Here is a 16,488-nt window from a genome sequence, read left to right as displayed (position 1 = left end):
AAAACACATGGATATTATATGTCTATATCACAAGGACTCATCATTGCATATTTAAAATTGTGTATGTTTTTGTTATATGGACAGATGTTGTATTTCTTCCTCAGGTACCTGAACGGAAGTCATGTATTGCAACTGGGAGGGGTCAATGAGAACATATCATATGAATATCCACAACTACAGTACAAACACTTCTCTGGATGCATTCGCAACGTGGTTGTGGACAGCAAGGTATGGGTGACGACGCCTGTCTATGACATGGATTGTGGGTAAACACGTTATAGTCAGTGAGTTCTCCTGATTAACTCCATCTTTTAAGATCTTATTCTTGACCTGTTTGGATGGCTTGCTGCAAGGGTGCTGGAGGACTCCACTTCAATAGGAATGTAAATGTGGGCTCAAGGCTATGCTGGAAGACGTGGTGAAATCTAGTGCCTCTTGCTCGTAACTTTCTCATAGTCAAGTGCCTCTACTTTCTCTTTCCTCTTGTTCTCTCCTCTCTCACTTCTTCTGGCTCTGATTTTTGTGAGCTTCATAGGATCAATTCATTTATTTTTAACTGACATTAAAATATTGTTGGGCATCATTTAAGAATCATACAGTCAAAACATTGTCAATCGCTTCAGTAGTGAGACGCTTACCACTTTACCGAATCTTCTCATTGGACTTCAACACAATCTAATGTGGGAATTGTTTAAACCTTAAAAAAAATCTCTCCTTGTCCAAACTGGGAAGCTCACAGTACAGTCACGCAGCTTAATATGTTTGATTAAAACAAAAAATAGTCACAAAGCATGCTTTCTGTCAAGTTTTGCACTTCCGCAAATAGGGTTTCTGGAAGAACTTGACTATAACCAACCGTGCAGGATTTCCGGGCTATGGGACTCACTGCTTTGTGGAAGTCTGTGAATGTTCTCATTCATCCAGGTCACGGTTATCCAAAGTAGTTGAATCAAGTGCGACTGGACTTGGTATATATCCGTGAAGACATTTAGCCTCGTGCCTTTCTGACTAGACCAAGCTAGTCTGACTGGCTGGTGATGAGACTCAGAATTTATCCTCTTTGGAGTCGTTATCAGACCTATGGATGTCCATGGCTCTTTGTGTCCCGATGTTTACCAACGCCCATCGCTAACAAAGCCATAGATATGAGTGGCTCTTCTGTATACCGATGTTTGGCCGCGCCTGTCGTTATCGGAGCTATTGATATGCAGGGCTCTCCTGTCCCGGTATACTTCAAACCCAGCAACACACTCCAACAAAGACTGGTTCATCCCAAAGACCGTGTACCACACACCCGAAAAAGCAATCTGGTGTATGCTGTACAATGCAATGAGGATTGCACTGACCGATACATAGGGGAAACCAAACAACCACTACACAAACGGATGGCCCGACACAGAAGGCCAAACTCCTCAGGACAAGACTCAGCAGTCTATCTACACCTAAAGGAGAAGACACACTCCTTCGAGGACAGCAACGTACACATTTTGGACAGAGAAGATAGATGGTTTGAAAGAGGGGTGAAGGAAGCCATCTATGCGAAACTGGAATAACCATCCCTCAACAGAGGAGGAGGTCTGTGACACCACCTATCTCCCACTTACAATGCCGTCCTTTCATCTCTACCCAGGAGACTCAAGAAGCCTAGCCTCCAAGAACAACAGTCGGTCACTAACGGCTCCAACGACTCTCATGACCACTGAATAATGAAGTCGAAACTAACACCCCCAACGACCGTCGCTGCTGAACAAATGCAAATTGCGCGGCTGGACATCGGAGTACAAAAGAGCCACTCATATCTATGGCTCTTAGCGACGGGTGTTAGTAAACATCGGAACACAAAGAGCCATGGACGTCTATAGCTCCGATAACGACTCCAAAGAGGATAAATTCTGAGTTTCATCACCAGCCAGTCAGACTAGCTTGGTCTAGTCAGAAAGGCACGAACTGAGGAAGCCTCTTGGATGAGAGGCGAAACGTCTTCACGGATATATACCAAGTTCAGTCGCACTTGATTCAAACCCTTTGGATGCTTTGTGGAAGTTTATAGATGATTGGGATGTATGACGTCAACTACTAAAAGGTGTTTCAGATCAAATCAGAATTCTCTCCCATGCAAAAAACTTTTCTGACCAAACTTAAAATAAATGTAGATATGTGGGACTGCACCATGAGCTTCCCATTTTTGAAAAGGAGATTATTGTGGTTTTTGGAAGGCTTAAACGACTGCCCCGTTAGACTGTGTTGAAGCCCAGCGAGAGGATTCGGCAAAATGGTAAGATTAGCAACACTGAAGTGATCAGTGAAGTTTCTGTCTGTACGATTCTGGATGATATTTGGCAACGCTTTAATGGTGTTACGGTTAAAAAAAAAGAAAAGTGAATTTACCCCTCAAGCTGAGAGATTCCAGAAGGGTTTTATGTGTTTTGCCTCAACTTTTTTTTTTTATCATTCTGTTCACACCCCTTTTTTCTTTGCAATTCGACATGCTTCATGCCAGTAAGGGTTATATGCTATTCATTAAAAGGCTATAACACTGCAGGATATGACATAATATTGGAAATTCAATATTGCCAATAACTGCACTGCAAATGACATTCTTGCAAGCAACCTATTTTTTTGCCAGTAGTTTATAAAGCTCTCTCACTCTCTCTCTCTCTCTCTCTCTCTCTCTCTCTCTCTCTCTCTCTCTCTCTCTCTCTCTCTCTCTCTCTCTCTCTCTCTCTGAATGGTATTATAAAGGAATGCAGCACTCGAGTTGATTTTTTATGATTGTGTCCATTCATTCATCTACCTTGATTAAATCATAAGACCCCCCCCCGCTTTTCTCTCCTCTCTTTTTTCTTCCCCTCTTTCTTTTTTCAGTTCTATGACCTTGGCTCTCCAGCTGAATCCATCAACACTTTGCCAGGGTGCTCTCTTGTTGATGGCCACTGCACCAACATGGAGCAACTTCCTTCCTGTGGCAAGAAGGGGCATTGTCAAGGGGAAAGGGGCTCCTTCAGCTGTCTATGTGAGCCTGGATATACGGGGCCACAATGTGACCAAGGTGGGCTCATAAACATGCTGTTAAATATCCTCAAGAGTTTTGTGGGAAAGTGTATTTAAAGTGGCGCAGTGGTTAGCATGGTTGCCTCACAGCAAGAAGGTTCTGGGTTTAAACCCTGGGGTTGTCCAACCTTGGGGGTCATCCCAGGTTGTCTTCTGGGTGGAGTTTGCATGTTGCATGTTCTCCCCCATGTCTGCGTGGGTTTCCTCCGGGTGCTCCGGTTTCCTCCCACAGTCCAAAGACATGTAGGTCACGTGAATTGGCCATACTAAATTGTCCCTAGGTGTGACTGTGACTGTGTGTGTGTGTGTGTGTGTGTGTGTGTGTGTGTGTGTGTGTGTGTGTGTGTGTGTGTGTGTGTCAGCCCTGTGATGGCCTGGCGGCCTGTCCAGGGTGTCTACCCGCCTGCTGCCCAATGACTGCTGGGATAGGCTCCAGCATCCCCGCGACCCTAATTTGGATAAGCAGCTTGGATAATGGATGGGTGTATTTAAAGTGTCTACTGATTTCTTTTATGTTATAGACCTCGCAAAGTACACAATCCAAATGGAAGGTGTAGGCAAGTCTGTATTCACTTGGCTGCCACCATCACACACACACAAACACACACACACACACACACTGTTTCCTGCCATAGCACTTCTCTGGGAAAATGACCAGCAACTTACTGAATATTCACTGCTGTATGAAAGCAGTGAACATTCAGTAAGTTGCTGGTCTCTTCCTCTATTTCAACTGACAGCAGTACTGATTTGAACAACATGCCCGTTTGTGCCTGTTTGATTTACAAGTCGCTCCAGAGGTTTCCTTTGAGGGGCGGAGCCACATTCAGTTCCAGCTCACATGGTCCCTGCCTGCACGACAGACACGGGTTCAAGTTGCTGTCCGCACTCGGGCTGTCAGCGGCGTCATCCTCAGCCTTCTCTCCCAGGAACAGAACGAGTACTTGCATCTGGAGGTGAGCAACAGCCGGTCACTTCCCTCCACCTTTGATGACGCTTGCAGTGGGGGTTTTTTTTTGCAGGCCTTGACGTGGTAATTAAGGTCCCCAACAAATGAAAGTGAATGTGTTACGGTTGACAGAGTGCCTAATATCAGGGTTGAAGTCATATGGGTGGATAACGTGGGGGTTGAGTGATTTTTTTATTTTCCCGGCGACGTAGCTCAGCATGCCTGAAGAGAGAGGCTGCCACCTCAAAAAAAAAAAAGCCTTTGCTCTAGTCAAGGTTGCTTCTGTCTCTGCCTAATGTTGCAAACACAGTTCTGTCTGGGAAGAGAGTGATTGTGTTTGTGTGTGTGTGTTTGTGTGTGCTGTTGCTAATGATGCTGTATGTTTGGAGGGCAGATTGCTCTTAAGTGAAGGTCAAATCTCCTGCTTGCTGCTTCAGACCTTTTACACAGCCTTGTTTTAGTGTGTGTGTGTGTGTGTGTGTTGGGGGGGGGGGTGATTCAAAGCCACCTCCTGTGCGTGGTGCTTGAACTGCCAAAACATTTCTACATGAGACTAGTATGCTCCAGTTTCCTGAAACTCCACAACAAGCCTTCTCCCCCCTGACACATTCCTGAGTGGACATGATTCAGACGTTCCTCGTCCGAGCCTTTCATCTCCCCTGATTGACAGGCAGGACTTTCAACAGCGCCATCCAGTAAATGGCTCCGCTAGCAACTGTCATCCTTGGCAAGCTCACAGGTCAGCTGTTTTCAGTGAATCCATCTCTGTATTATCTTCTGAGCCACTGGCCTGTCTTTCAGAAACATCTTGTTGTGTGCTTGTACTGTGTTAAAGTGCACCGGTTAAGCGGCAGTTGTCTCGCTTGTCTCTGTTTGGGTTTTGAAAAATTTGGCGGGGGGGGGGCTTGTTGTGCCCTTATCCCCTTGTAGCAGCCCCGTAGTGACAGGGAAAGGAAACGGCTGTAGCCTTTTGCTGTGTGTGAGATGTGAAGTTTGTCTCTGTTGAAAACCTCGGCGGAGTTGAATTGGTGAGCTGTATAAAACATCTGATGTCTGTCTGCAGCAACACGGCGGAGCGTTTGCAGCCCTGGCGTCTCAAAGCTCTTAGAAACACTTGAGTACAAACCTAGTGTGTCTGCTGACAACAAGCCCTAATTTAAAGGCCTGCCTCTTGACCCTTTTCTCTCTAAGGGGAGAGAGGGGATCGAGTACACACCGAATAAATATCCAAGCATTCACACTTACTAGGTTACAAATGGGCAAGCAGGGTAAAGCAGATAGCATGCTTTGTGTGTGTGTGTGCGTTTGTGTGCGTGTGTGTGCAGTGGGGGCTACTGGATTGGGGTGTTATTTGAGACGACCATGTTGAGAGAGCGGTGGTTAATGCGGGCAGGGCTGAAACCTTTACGCTCCATTTTGAATTATCTTGGCCCACTGTTTCCAATTAAGATTTGGACATGTACAAGCTGTAGTTATGGGAGCCCCTCCCAGCCTCGGTCTATTGTGTCTGTTCATCCTTAACTGCCAAAGATAATTGTTGTTCCTTGTACACCCTCCCTTCCAGATCGCTATTACTGCTGCTGTTCAACACGGCAGCTTTGTGAAGCATCATGGTTCAGAAATTGCTGAATTTAATTTCAAACACTGTTATTTGGCACCATTTTCATGCCGGCATAACTGCTAGACTCCTCTAAATACTTAAGTTTGGCAGTCCTTGTACTTACACGTTTCCAGTTCACCTTAGCGTCCTCTCCTCAATATGGCAGTCGGCCTACCTTTTGTGGTGTGTTGTTAGGTTCTGTTTCTTGCACAGAATCAACATCGTGGTTGATGCTGTACAAAAAAAAAGAATCCCACCATATAGTTGAACCCCACCTATCCCAGCTCTTAAAGAATGCAGGTCATCTGGGCGCCCGGGTAGCGTGGCAGTCTATTCCATTGCCTACCAACACGGAGATTGCCGGATCAAATCCCTGTATTACCTCTGGCTTTGTCGGGCATCCCTGCAGACACAATTGGCCGTGTCTGCAGGTGGGAAGCCGGATGTGGGTATCTGTCCTGGTTGCTGCACTAGCGCCTCCTCTGGTCAGTCGGGGCGCCTGTTCGGAGGGAGGGGAAACTGGGGGAAATAGCATGAGCCTCCCATGTGCTACGTCCCCCTGGTGAAACTCCTCGCTGTCAGGTGAAAAGAAGCAGCTGGCAACTCCACATGTATCGGAGGAGACATGTGGTAGTCTGCAGCAGGGGGGGTGGAGCAGCGACCAGGATGGCTCGGAAAAGTGGGGTAATTGGCCAGATACAACTGGGGAGAAAAAGGAGGAAAAAAAAAAAAGAATGCAGGGGGTTCCCAAACCTTTTCATGCTGTGAGCCACCTGTGGAGATACCTTTTTGGCCTGGGACCCACCAAATACTTAGTGCAGTGAAATAAGCAATTAATTTTCATTACCTCTCAGAAAGAAAGACAGTTAACAATCCCTTTATTGTTCATCAGTGCATTCCACTTTTCAGTCGCCGGTCATGGCCGACTAGTGATCAAATGAAACTGACAAGGCATGTCAGCAATAAACATTATTTTAGTGATATTTTGGAATGCAATTTTATCACTGCACTGTTTGCATTGACTCAAAAAGCATGAAAATAAATGTTTTGTTCTTTTAATTTAAATTTAAATTCTGTCTCCAAACTAAATGTGTTTATCGTGGACCCATCCTGCAACCTCCTTTATAGGTCATGACTCATAGATTGAAATTTTCAACAAAAAAATCCAGTACTTTTGCCTCAGTGGTTTGTGTTGATGTCTAAAATTAAGTTCTGTTGTGTATCTCAGGTATGTCAGGGTCTGCTGTCTGTCTTTTACAACCTCGGAGATGGGGACTACAATCTTACACTGCCTAACCAACGCCTTGACAATGGAGACTGGCATGAGGTGGAGCTGGATCGCTATGGCAGAGAGTTTACTCTGCGTTTGGATGGAGGCGGCGGGAGGCGAGAGGTTACGGCCTTTCCAGGTCGAAGTCAGGAGATCATTATTGACCAGTCGGTGGTGATGCTCGGGAATTATTTCCCCTCTGGACACAACCGAAGCTTCCTAGGTAAATTGCTTCTTACCTAGATTTTGAGAAAGGTTGTCGGTGGCGCAGTGGTTGGCACGGTGGGGCAGTGGTTAGCACTGTCGCCTCACAGCAAGAAGGTCCTGAGTTCAAACCCCGGGGTTGTCCAACCTTGGCGGTCATCCCAGGTCGTCCTCTGTGTGGAGCTTGCATGTTCTCCCTGTGTCTGCGGTGGGTTTTCTCCAGGTGCTCCGGTTTCCCCTACCATAAAAAAAAAGACATGCATGTTACGGTTAGTACTCCTGTCTGTGTCCTTGACCGAGGCATGGCAAGACGAACTGGAGCTGGTCCCCGGGCGCTGCACGGCGACCACTGCTCCTAGCTACACAGCTAGGATGGGTTAAATGCAGACTGCAATTTCCCTACGGCGATCAATAAAGTATCTCAAAATCAAATAATCAAAGGATATTCAGATGAATGACTGGATGGATAAGTGAAATAATTAATGGATGAATGGACGACTAAGTTAATGAAAAAAACTACGACTATCAAATGACTCAGGGACAGGAATGAATGGGTGCATAAATGTAACTACTCAACGGATAATCACTCAGGAGATGCTTTTAAGAAGTGGATCTTTGGTGGTATAAGCTGTATACTTCTTTTAAATTGTGTAATGAGAAATGATTTCGAGGTTGCTATTACTGACTTATTTCAGCACTTCACAACTTGCCCCTGAAGGTATATTTTGATGCCTTGGTTTTTCAAGCATGGGGTGTAAAAGACTGAAGTCAGTGGCAGTAGTCTTTCTATAAATGATGAGAAACACCTCACCCTCTCATGCAATGTGAACAAGCTAACCAGTAGAGAAAGAGTCCCACAAAGCAGGAGTCTGTGATGACAGCTTAGCTACTTGTGTGTTTGTGAGCATGTGTGTCTTTCTCTGTTTCTGTTAGTCAGAATGATTATTCATGACAATTAGTTTGTGAATTTGCATTGTTAACACCGGTGCCGTTGTGTAAATCTGTATACATAAAAGATTTTGCCCAAGAACTGATGTCCCACTGTCTCTTGTGCCACTCTTCTCTCCCTCCTTTTTTTTCCTGCTCAATTTCATGTTCTTTATCGATCCCAAACTGTCTCTGTCTCCGTCTCTCTCTCAGGCTGTATGCGGGATTTGAGGCTTAACGGACGCTCTGTGCCTCTAGACAAGCTGCAGCCCTCAGAGGGTCTTCAGGTGGTCAGCTCGCAGGGCATCACCCAAGGCTGCCCCTCGAACGCCTGCAGTAAACACCACTGCTCTCCTCCCCTAATCTGTGTGGACCTGTGGAGACACCACGAGTGCAGGTGGTGTAAATATGAAGAATGTATAATAACCCAGGTCCTTTGAAACAGGCTGCTAGCCTTATCCATAAAAAGGCTCATGCTTTATCAAGTATACAGGGGCATACGTATTTGCACACACACATAAAAACATTCCACGTCCCGGGCATCTGATTAGGATGCCTCCTGGGCGCCTTCCTTTGGAGGTTTTCCGGGCACGGCCAACTGGGAGGAGACCCCAGGGTAGACCCAGAACTCGCTGGAGGGACTACATGTCCAATCTGGCCTGGGAACGCCTTGGGATCCCCCAGGAGGAGCTGGAGGGCGTTACTGAGGAGAGGGACGTCTGGAGTGCCCTACTTAGCTTGCTGCCACTGCGACCCGACCCCGGAGAAGCGGCTGAAGATTAATGATGAATGAATGAACATAAAAACATGATTTTACTGCAATTACATAAAATGTCTTTCAACATGAGGTGCCCCCCCCTCCAGCCCTGATCCTGATCACATCGGACATCTTTGGCTGTGAAAGGCATCTTGACTCTGCTGGACAATTAGCTGTCACAGACTTAGCTGTTAGTCACTTGCGAGTCAGTGTCAACAATAAGTTAATTAGCTACACAACTCTACCCGTCCAACTTATCATTACTTCTTATTGTTAAACATGGTATCTTTTTATTACCGACTCAACTATTTGTTTCTCTAAAACACTGGCAACTGGAGAGCACTTACTTTAGCTCTTTCTCCTACATCTTTGCTGTAAATAGTTCATTTGAGAAAGCCCGCCTGTAAAAATACACTACACCGCCCATTTGCTGTTCTGATTGAACGCCTGAGAAAAAGCGGCAGTGATGGAGGGTGTTCTTCTGATCAGAGATGAGCGTTTTCAACTTCAGGCACTTGAGGCATTTCTCCAAAAGCGTGGGGTGCACCGGGGTAAATAAAAAGCCCAGTGCACATAAACAGCGAGCAAAACACCTCATACCCATTGAAAACAATTAGAAAAAAGACTCTCTCACTGCCAAAAATGCATCCAATGTGATAGCAGCCTTAATTCTGAAAAATCCAATTATTCCAGTATTCAAGTCATTAAATGTGTGTACAAAAGACATCAGGAGACATAGCATGGTATAAACCTTTGTACACACACAATGCACATGCAGGGACCCACATAAAAATAGAGACACATTAAAATTCATAACAAAAGATCAAAGAAGGTTGAGTCAGTTGACTGACTCAACCTTCTTTGATTTTCTTACCTGGATTATAGGGCTGTGCATTGGTGAGAATCTGGCGATACGATACGTATCACGATACAGGGGTTATGATTCAATATATCGCGATATATTGCGATACTGTAAGAAAGGTGACATATTGCGATTTCATAGGCCTGTGTTCTTTGTGCTTATACTACTTCCTGTCTCAGTTTACGTTGTTGGGTTGGAGTGGAAGAGTCAAATGGCTGATGATAGACTACAACACTTATCTAGCGGTCATGGGGTTACACACAACACAAAATGTTTGTCAAGGACCTTTACATGTAAACAATTAAAAATTGATATAGTGGTTTTGAGAATCAATACAGTATCACAAAAGACAATATCGCAATACTCAAGTGTATCAATATTTTCTTATACCCCTACTGGATTATTGAGCATGCATCAAGACATCATAACAAAACAGTGCTAATACAGCACATAACATGCAAGACCTGATTTGATGATCAGATAATTTCCAGCTAGCTTAGATTTGGGTACTTCTTGCCTGGTGGCCACGCAAGTTAAAATATGTTGACCTGTGGCAGTGTAAGGCACTTAGGGCACATCCACCAGATGGCATATGAAATGAGGTTGACTAACTGCAACAAACCCTGATTTGGTGCCGTTAGATACAGCTTGTATTTTGTGTCAACCTAGCTGAACACATGCCACAGTGTAACAGAAGTGGCAGTTCATGTCCTGTCTGTCTCTTTTAACTCTCCAGGACCTCCGTGTCTCTGGCACTCCCAGGCTGTGATCTAGGCTCAGACACAGCTTGGGGCTTTTCAGCACAGTGGATCTCCTTCTGCACGTACAGCAAAGCCTCAGGTTTCCTTGCTCTGATCAAAATGAGAGCAGGGGTGAATAATATTCTGAGAATATTTAATTCTATTGAGTGTCTTTGAAATGAGCACAACGCCAATGGCAAAACCAGTCTTGGGGTTCCTTTTACTGTCTTTTATTTTTACTACAATAGGAGACCCTGTGCAGCCTCAAATCACATTCATGTTTCATACGCTTTGGGGGAGGGGATTTATTTTTAACAGTGTCAGCTAAGCTCCTGTCACGCTGTAGAATTCAGTATTCCCTTCATGTGACATGTTCTCAAGTTGTCTGTATGTAACCTCCACATTGCCATCCTCTTCTCTCTGCACAGGTGCCCTCCAGGCCACATGACCAAAGAGACTTCCGTGGGCAAGGTGTGCGTCTACACACTCTGCGCCAGCCGGCCTTGCCACCACGGTACCTGTGTGGCCCACTCCCCGTCCCGGTACTCGTGCCGCTGTAGCGAGGGTTACCAGGGGCGACACTGTGAGGTGAGGCTGGCCAGGTTTCACAACAAGGACGGCAACAGCCTCAGTGTCAGCTCCATGTTCGCCATCAGCATATGCGTCATGGCCTTCCTAGGTAGCTATGTCGACTACGTTTTGTTCTACCTGTGGTAACCCGACAACGTTGTGTTGATCCTCCATTCACTTCTCCAGATGTCGTCTGTGTATTTCTTTGCCTGCTGATTTAGACGTCTTTGTCTTGAACACTTATCCTTTTATCTAAATGGAATCTGTGTGTACTTATTTTGTTTCAAACCATCTCTGTTTGGGTTTCATCTTCACTGTATGTGTCCTGCATTCCATCTGTCTTTTTTTTCCCCTTTCATCTGCTACATCTGCCGTCTCCTTTGTTTTACATTCCTGTTTTGTCACTGTGAAATCTGTTCACGCCCCTTTGTTATGGCTGTATTGATCTCTCCGTTGTGTATATTACGTTCTGTTTTTGGGGGGGCGACACAGTGATCGAAGTGTAGTGTTTGTTTTGTCGTAATTTACATGAACCCTGTGAAAAGTCTCAAGGAGATCATAGTGTTTTGCTATCTGGGTCCTTACTGTATATATTTTTTTATCACTTCAGCATCTCCCATCTCCACCGATGTTCCACTATGACTTCCCGAGTCATCTTCCCACTGTCAGCCTTACTTTGTTTTTATCCTTCCAAGTTGCATCATGTCTTTCTGTCTTCTTATGTAACTCCACTGATGTCTGTTTTTATCTTCCCATCCATATATTTTTTTTTTTTTTGCTCCCTTGCCAGCCTACTGTAAATGTGTCTGTATCACTGCTGACACATTGTCTGCTATGTGGTATTCTCGGGTGTCTGAAGATACATGTGTGTGTGTGTGTGTGATGTGTACAGGTGTCTTTTTGTGTGTTGCATGCAGTATAGCTGAAGCTCTTGCTGCCCTCTGTAGGGCACGCTGCTGTTTATGAGTCTTTCTGTCACAGGAAGAAGGCTTATAAAACGACCAGGCAATTCAATACACTGTCCCCACCTCTATAACCGGCTCAACACTCCCCCAGGGCATGTGGCTAGTATTGGAACATCAGTTATTCTGACATCTGAGACTGAAACTTATAAAGCGATCTTCAATATTTGATAATGAGTTCAAAGATGATTAAGTGTGGCCTTGACATCATTCATGAAAATGCATGTGTTGCATGCTAAATAAAAAAGGGGGTGCAGTTATCTGAGGCTGCTTTGACTGCTGTTGCTGATGAGGCATTTACATTCAAGGCTCAAACTTTTCACCTCAAGAAGAATCACGAGCTAATTCACAATATAATACAGATTGGAAATAGGGGGCTTTGGCAGGTATTACATTGTTACACCTTTTCTCAAGCTTGTAACAAAGAGAGGAACACCGGGGCAAACCCCTTTGACTGGACCTTAGAGTAGTGTTCATTCATCTCTGGCTGAGGGTTTTTTTTTTTTAATTTGGGGGGGGGATTTTCCCCCCAGTCGCTGCTCCACCCCTTCTGCCGGTCCAGGGAGGGCTGCAGACTACCACATGCCTCCTCCGATACATGTGGAGTTGCCAGCCGCTTCTTTTCACCTAACAGTGAGGAGTTTCTAAAGGGGGATGTAGCGCATAGGAGAATCACGCTATTCCCCCCAGTCCCCCCCCCCTCCAAACAGACGCCCCGACCGACCAGAGGAGGCACTAGTCCAGCAATCACATCTGGCTTCCCATCGGCAGACATGGCCAATTGTGTCTGTAGGGACGACCGGCCATCCCCGTGTTGGTAGGCAACGGAATAGACTGCCACGCCCACCAGACACCTAGAATTTTAAAGAATTTATGAAGACCCTCATCTCCACTACCATGAACAAACACAGTGCAGCACGCTGCACATGCGCACACACACACACACACACACACACACACACACACACACGGAGCGCTCAAGAGGGTTGCTAGCTGTGTGCTAAATTAAATTGGGACTCCTATACAGCCTCAACCTGCATTTAAAGTTAAAATGCTCATCTATTATTTAGTTTTACATGAGCCATCGTAGACCAGCCAGATTGTATGGGTTCAGCATAAGCCACTGACGGAGCCAGATGAGCTGATATCTGACTATGCTTCATCAGTCATATTGAATATGACAGGGGGCACAACCTCTTTATTATGGCATGGAACTGGATGAATGAATGAACAAATGAATGAATGAAATTAGTTTTCTACCTGAGCCCTGGAGGCACAAGTATCTTAAAGCATGCCTGTTATTTCTTCTTTTTTTTCTTTGAGAAACTGATGTGAAATAAATTATGTATGAACGTCCCTTACTTCTCATCATGTTCCGTTTCCTTTTTCCTTGCCCTTCAACATCTATCATTTTTTGTAAAATTCCACTGTCATTCAATTCTATCCAATTAGTGCATTCACATGGTGATAAATGGCTTTTAATGAGCTATTTGGTGGCTGTTTTTCTTCCTGCATCTATTCACAGAGCACTGGCCAACCTCACAATACCCTGTTCATAGCGGAGAATAGAGGGCTAGGAGGCAGCAGCATTATAGATTGATAAATGACTGCTATGTTTGTTCCCTGTTCTGAGTGATATTGATGTTTCTGGAGACGTAGCTGCAAACCATCTTACCCGCAACTTTGGGCAGCCGCTGCATGTGCACATGGCTTCTCAACAGGCAATCAGTTTGTGTGTGCATGTGTGTATGTACATAGTAACACAATTTTCAAAACTACTTCAGTGTGCTATACTTGCAAAACTGTGTTTATATATGGGCACATTTCAGTGTTTGTGTAAGAGCAGCATATGTGGAAAGAGGGAGCTCTATGAATTGAGGGACGCCTCACCCCACAATATCGACATGTATTTGATATCATCCCAAGTGATTTTAGAGATGGAGGTGAAAGGAGGCAGGAGTGCCTTGGAGTAGGTAATTCTGGGGGTAAGAGGGAGGGTTGGTCAGTACTGGGACTGGGTCTTATCGAGATTCTGGTGTTTACTCTTGGCTGCTGCAGCACAGTGGTTGAGGAGCCAGGTCAGCTGATCAATACCATTCTGTCTCTACCTCATACTGAGTAAAGCTGGCTAAGGATGGAGGGGAAACTTAGAATTCCACTTTTCCCTCTGCTCTGACCAGCATAGAAATGAAAAGTGCAAGCAGCAGTTCAGATGCTGCAGCGTGTCCCAGGACTGACCGATGTAAGACCCTACTCACAAACATATTACACCAAAATCTGTGCCTCTCAAAAACTGACCAAATGGTCGCGCTGTCCTGAATGAGTGGAAATCTCTACCTCACAGCGTCACTAGTTGGTGTTGCTAAGGGATGACCATCCTCCAAAATCATTACCCTGACCTTAATCCAGTAGTTCCAAGCATTTTCAGCCAGGTCTCCCATTGGGTAAATGGGGCGGCAGTGGCTGAGGAGGTAGAGCAGGTCACCTGGTACCACTCTGTCCACTCGGGGCACCAGCCCGTCTCCAGCCAGCCCCTAACCAGCACCAGTGTCACATGTGCCCCCTGCTGCTGCCTAAGTCACTGCGTGGTCAATGGGAACCACCTCTCCTTGGCTGGTAGTCTGGCCGGCCGCCACTGTCGGTGTCATCTGACCCTGTTCCTCCTGCCACTGGCAGCAGCAGCAGTCTATTACCACACCGGGGCTCTGAGCCTGCTGAGCGGCAGCTGCTCGTTGACTGGCTCGCTGGTCCCTGAACCCGCTCTTCGCCCAGCCAGACCGGAGCACCACGGTTTTTGTGCTGAGGATGATAGTTGCTTCTGACTCATTAACACAGGCTCCCAAGTGGGTCAGCAGGTCAAGTCAAGTCAATTTTATTTGTATAGCCCAATATCACAAATTTGCCTCAGGGGGCTTTACAGCAACACAACATCCTGTTCTTAGACCCTCGCATTGGATTAGGAACCACTCCTTATAAGATATATCAAAAGAAAATGGGATGAGAGGGGTGCCAAGCAGTGTCCAGGTGGCGACCACCATCACCATGGAGACCTGGGAGGAGGACAGACTGCACGTGCACACAAGGGAGACTCACATCACCCCAATTACACACACACAAGAGAAAGGAGAAGACATTCAGAGAGAGAAAAACACATGAGAGAAGAGAACAGTTTGCAGTAGTCAATAATCTATACGCTATAATCTCATCGGCAGAACAGTGCTTTGTAAATTCATTGAGACAGAAACCGACCCGCAATGCAGTACAGGTTGTGAAGCACACAACTTAAAGACAGCTAATTGTAGGCTAAGGCAAGAAGACGAGTTTTGAGTTTGGATTTAAAGGACTCAACAGACTGATTGTCTATCGGCAGCAGACAGGTTATTCCACAAGAACGAGGCCCGAAAGGAAAAGGCCCTGCCACCAGCTGACTTCATTTTAACTTTGGGTACACACAGAAGTCCTGTATTTGGAGAGTGAAGAGCTTGAGATGGAATGTATGATTTAAGGAGATCAGATGGGTAAGACGGGGCAAGCCCATTTAGGATTTTATAAGTCAGCAGAAGCACCTTGAAGTCTGAGCTAATATCGATAGGAAGCCAATGAAGGGAGGCAAGAATTAGTGTAAGTAATGTGGTCAGATTTTCTAGTTTTAGTGAGGATTCTAGCTGCAGCATTCTGAACCATCTGAAGACTTGTAGTACTAGCATGTGGCAGACCCGAAAACAGAATATTACAGTAATCAAGTCTGGATGAAACAAATGCATGTATTAGGGTCTCTGCGTCAGCCATGGACAGGAAAGACCGAATTTTAGTTATGTTACATAAGTGAAAAAAGGCAGTCTTGGTGATTTCTTTAATGTGCTTATCAAAGGAAAGGCTGGGATCAAACATAACACCAAGATTTTTGGCTGCCACACTTTGGGAAATCACAGAGTTGTAGATTGTTACTGTTACTTGATCAAATTGGTGTCTGTGTCTAGCAGGGCCAATGACCAGCATCTCAGTTTTATCTGAATTTAAAAGCAGAAAATTTAGTGACATCCAATTTTTCACAGCAACCAAACAGGCCTCTAAATTAGTCATTTGAGTATGATCATCAGCCCTTAGGCACATATTATCATCAGCATAGCAATGGAAATTTATTCCATGACCGCGTATAATTTGGCCAAGAGGTGAAATATAAAGAGAGAAAAGTAGAGGGCCAAGAACTGAGCCCTGAGGTACACCATATTTAACATCAGAGAATTTTGATGTAATATTATTATAACAGACACAATGTGTTCTTCCAGATAAGTAGGACTTAAGCCAAGACAGAGCTAAGCCAGGTGAACCTACTGTACATCTCACCATTACCTCTCACAGGTAAGGGAGCAGAGACAATTAATCGACACATCTTTCTGTCAAACTCAAAGCATTCTGACTAGGCTGGCTTTTGTGATCTGATTGCTTCATCCTAGCATTACTGGTGCTGACATGAATAACAATGTTGCGGAAATTAGTGGTGTTGTGTGCCTGGGTTCCCGGTTTCTCCCTCCGTGATGCCAGCAACCTAAGATTATCCTCTATGTTGGAGACTTTGACCCTGAGTAAACAGTG

General features: G+C 45.3%; 1 protein-coding gene across 1 annotated transcript in view; it reads left to right on the top strand.

Annotated features, from left to right (window-relative positions):
- LOC130114377 (neural-cadherin-like) overlaps positions 1 to 16,488 on the top strand; it is a 157,464-nt gene that overhangs the window by 133,878 nt on the left and 7,098 nt on the right. Inside the window, exons 26-31 of the mRNA XM_056282241.1 lie at positions 105 to 228; positions 2,866 to 3,049; positions 3,841 to 4,007; positions 6,829 to 7,093; positions 8,215 to 8,398; positions 10,789 to 11,039. Of these exons, the coding sequence (XP_056138216.1) occupies positions 105 to 228; positions 2,866 to 3,049; positions 3,841 to 4,007; positions 6,829 to 7,093; positions 8,215 to 8,398; positions 10,789 to 11,039 (1,175 nt within the window). The remainder of the gene's footprint in view (positions 1 to 104; positions 229 to 2,865; positions 3,050 to 3,840; positions 4,008 to 6,828; positions 7,094 to 8,214; positions 8,399 to 10,788; positions 11,040 to 16,488) is intronic.

Source organism: Lampris incognitus, chromosome 6 (assembly GCF_029633865.1).
Source record: "Lampris incognitus isolate fLamInc1 chromosome 6, fLamInc1.hap2, whole genome shotgun sequence".
NCBI classification, from domain to species: Eukaryota; Metazoa; Chordata; class Actinopteri; order Lampriformes; family Lampridae; genus Lampris; species Lampris incognitus.
Note: the sequence above shows the minus strand (reverse complement) of the source record. Positions and strands in the feature narration are given on the sequence as shown.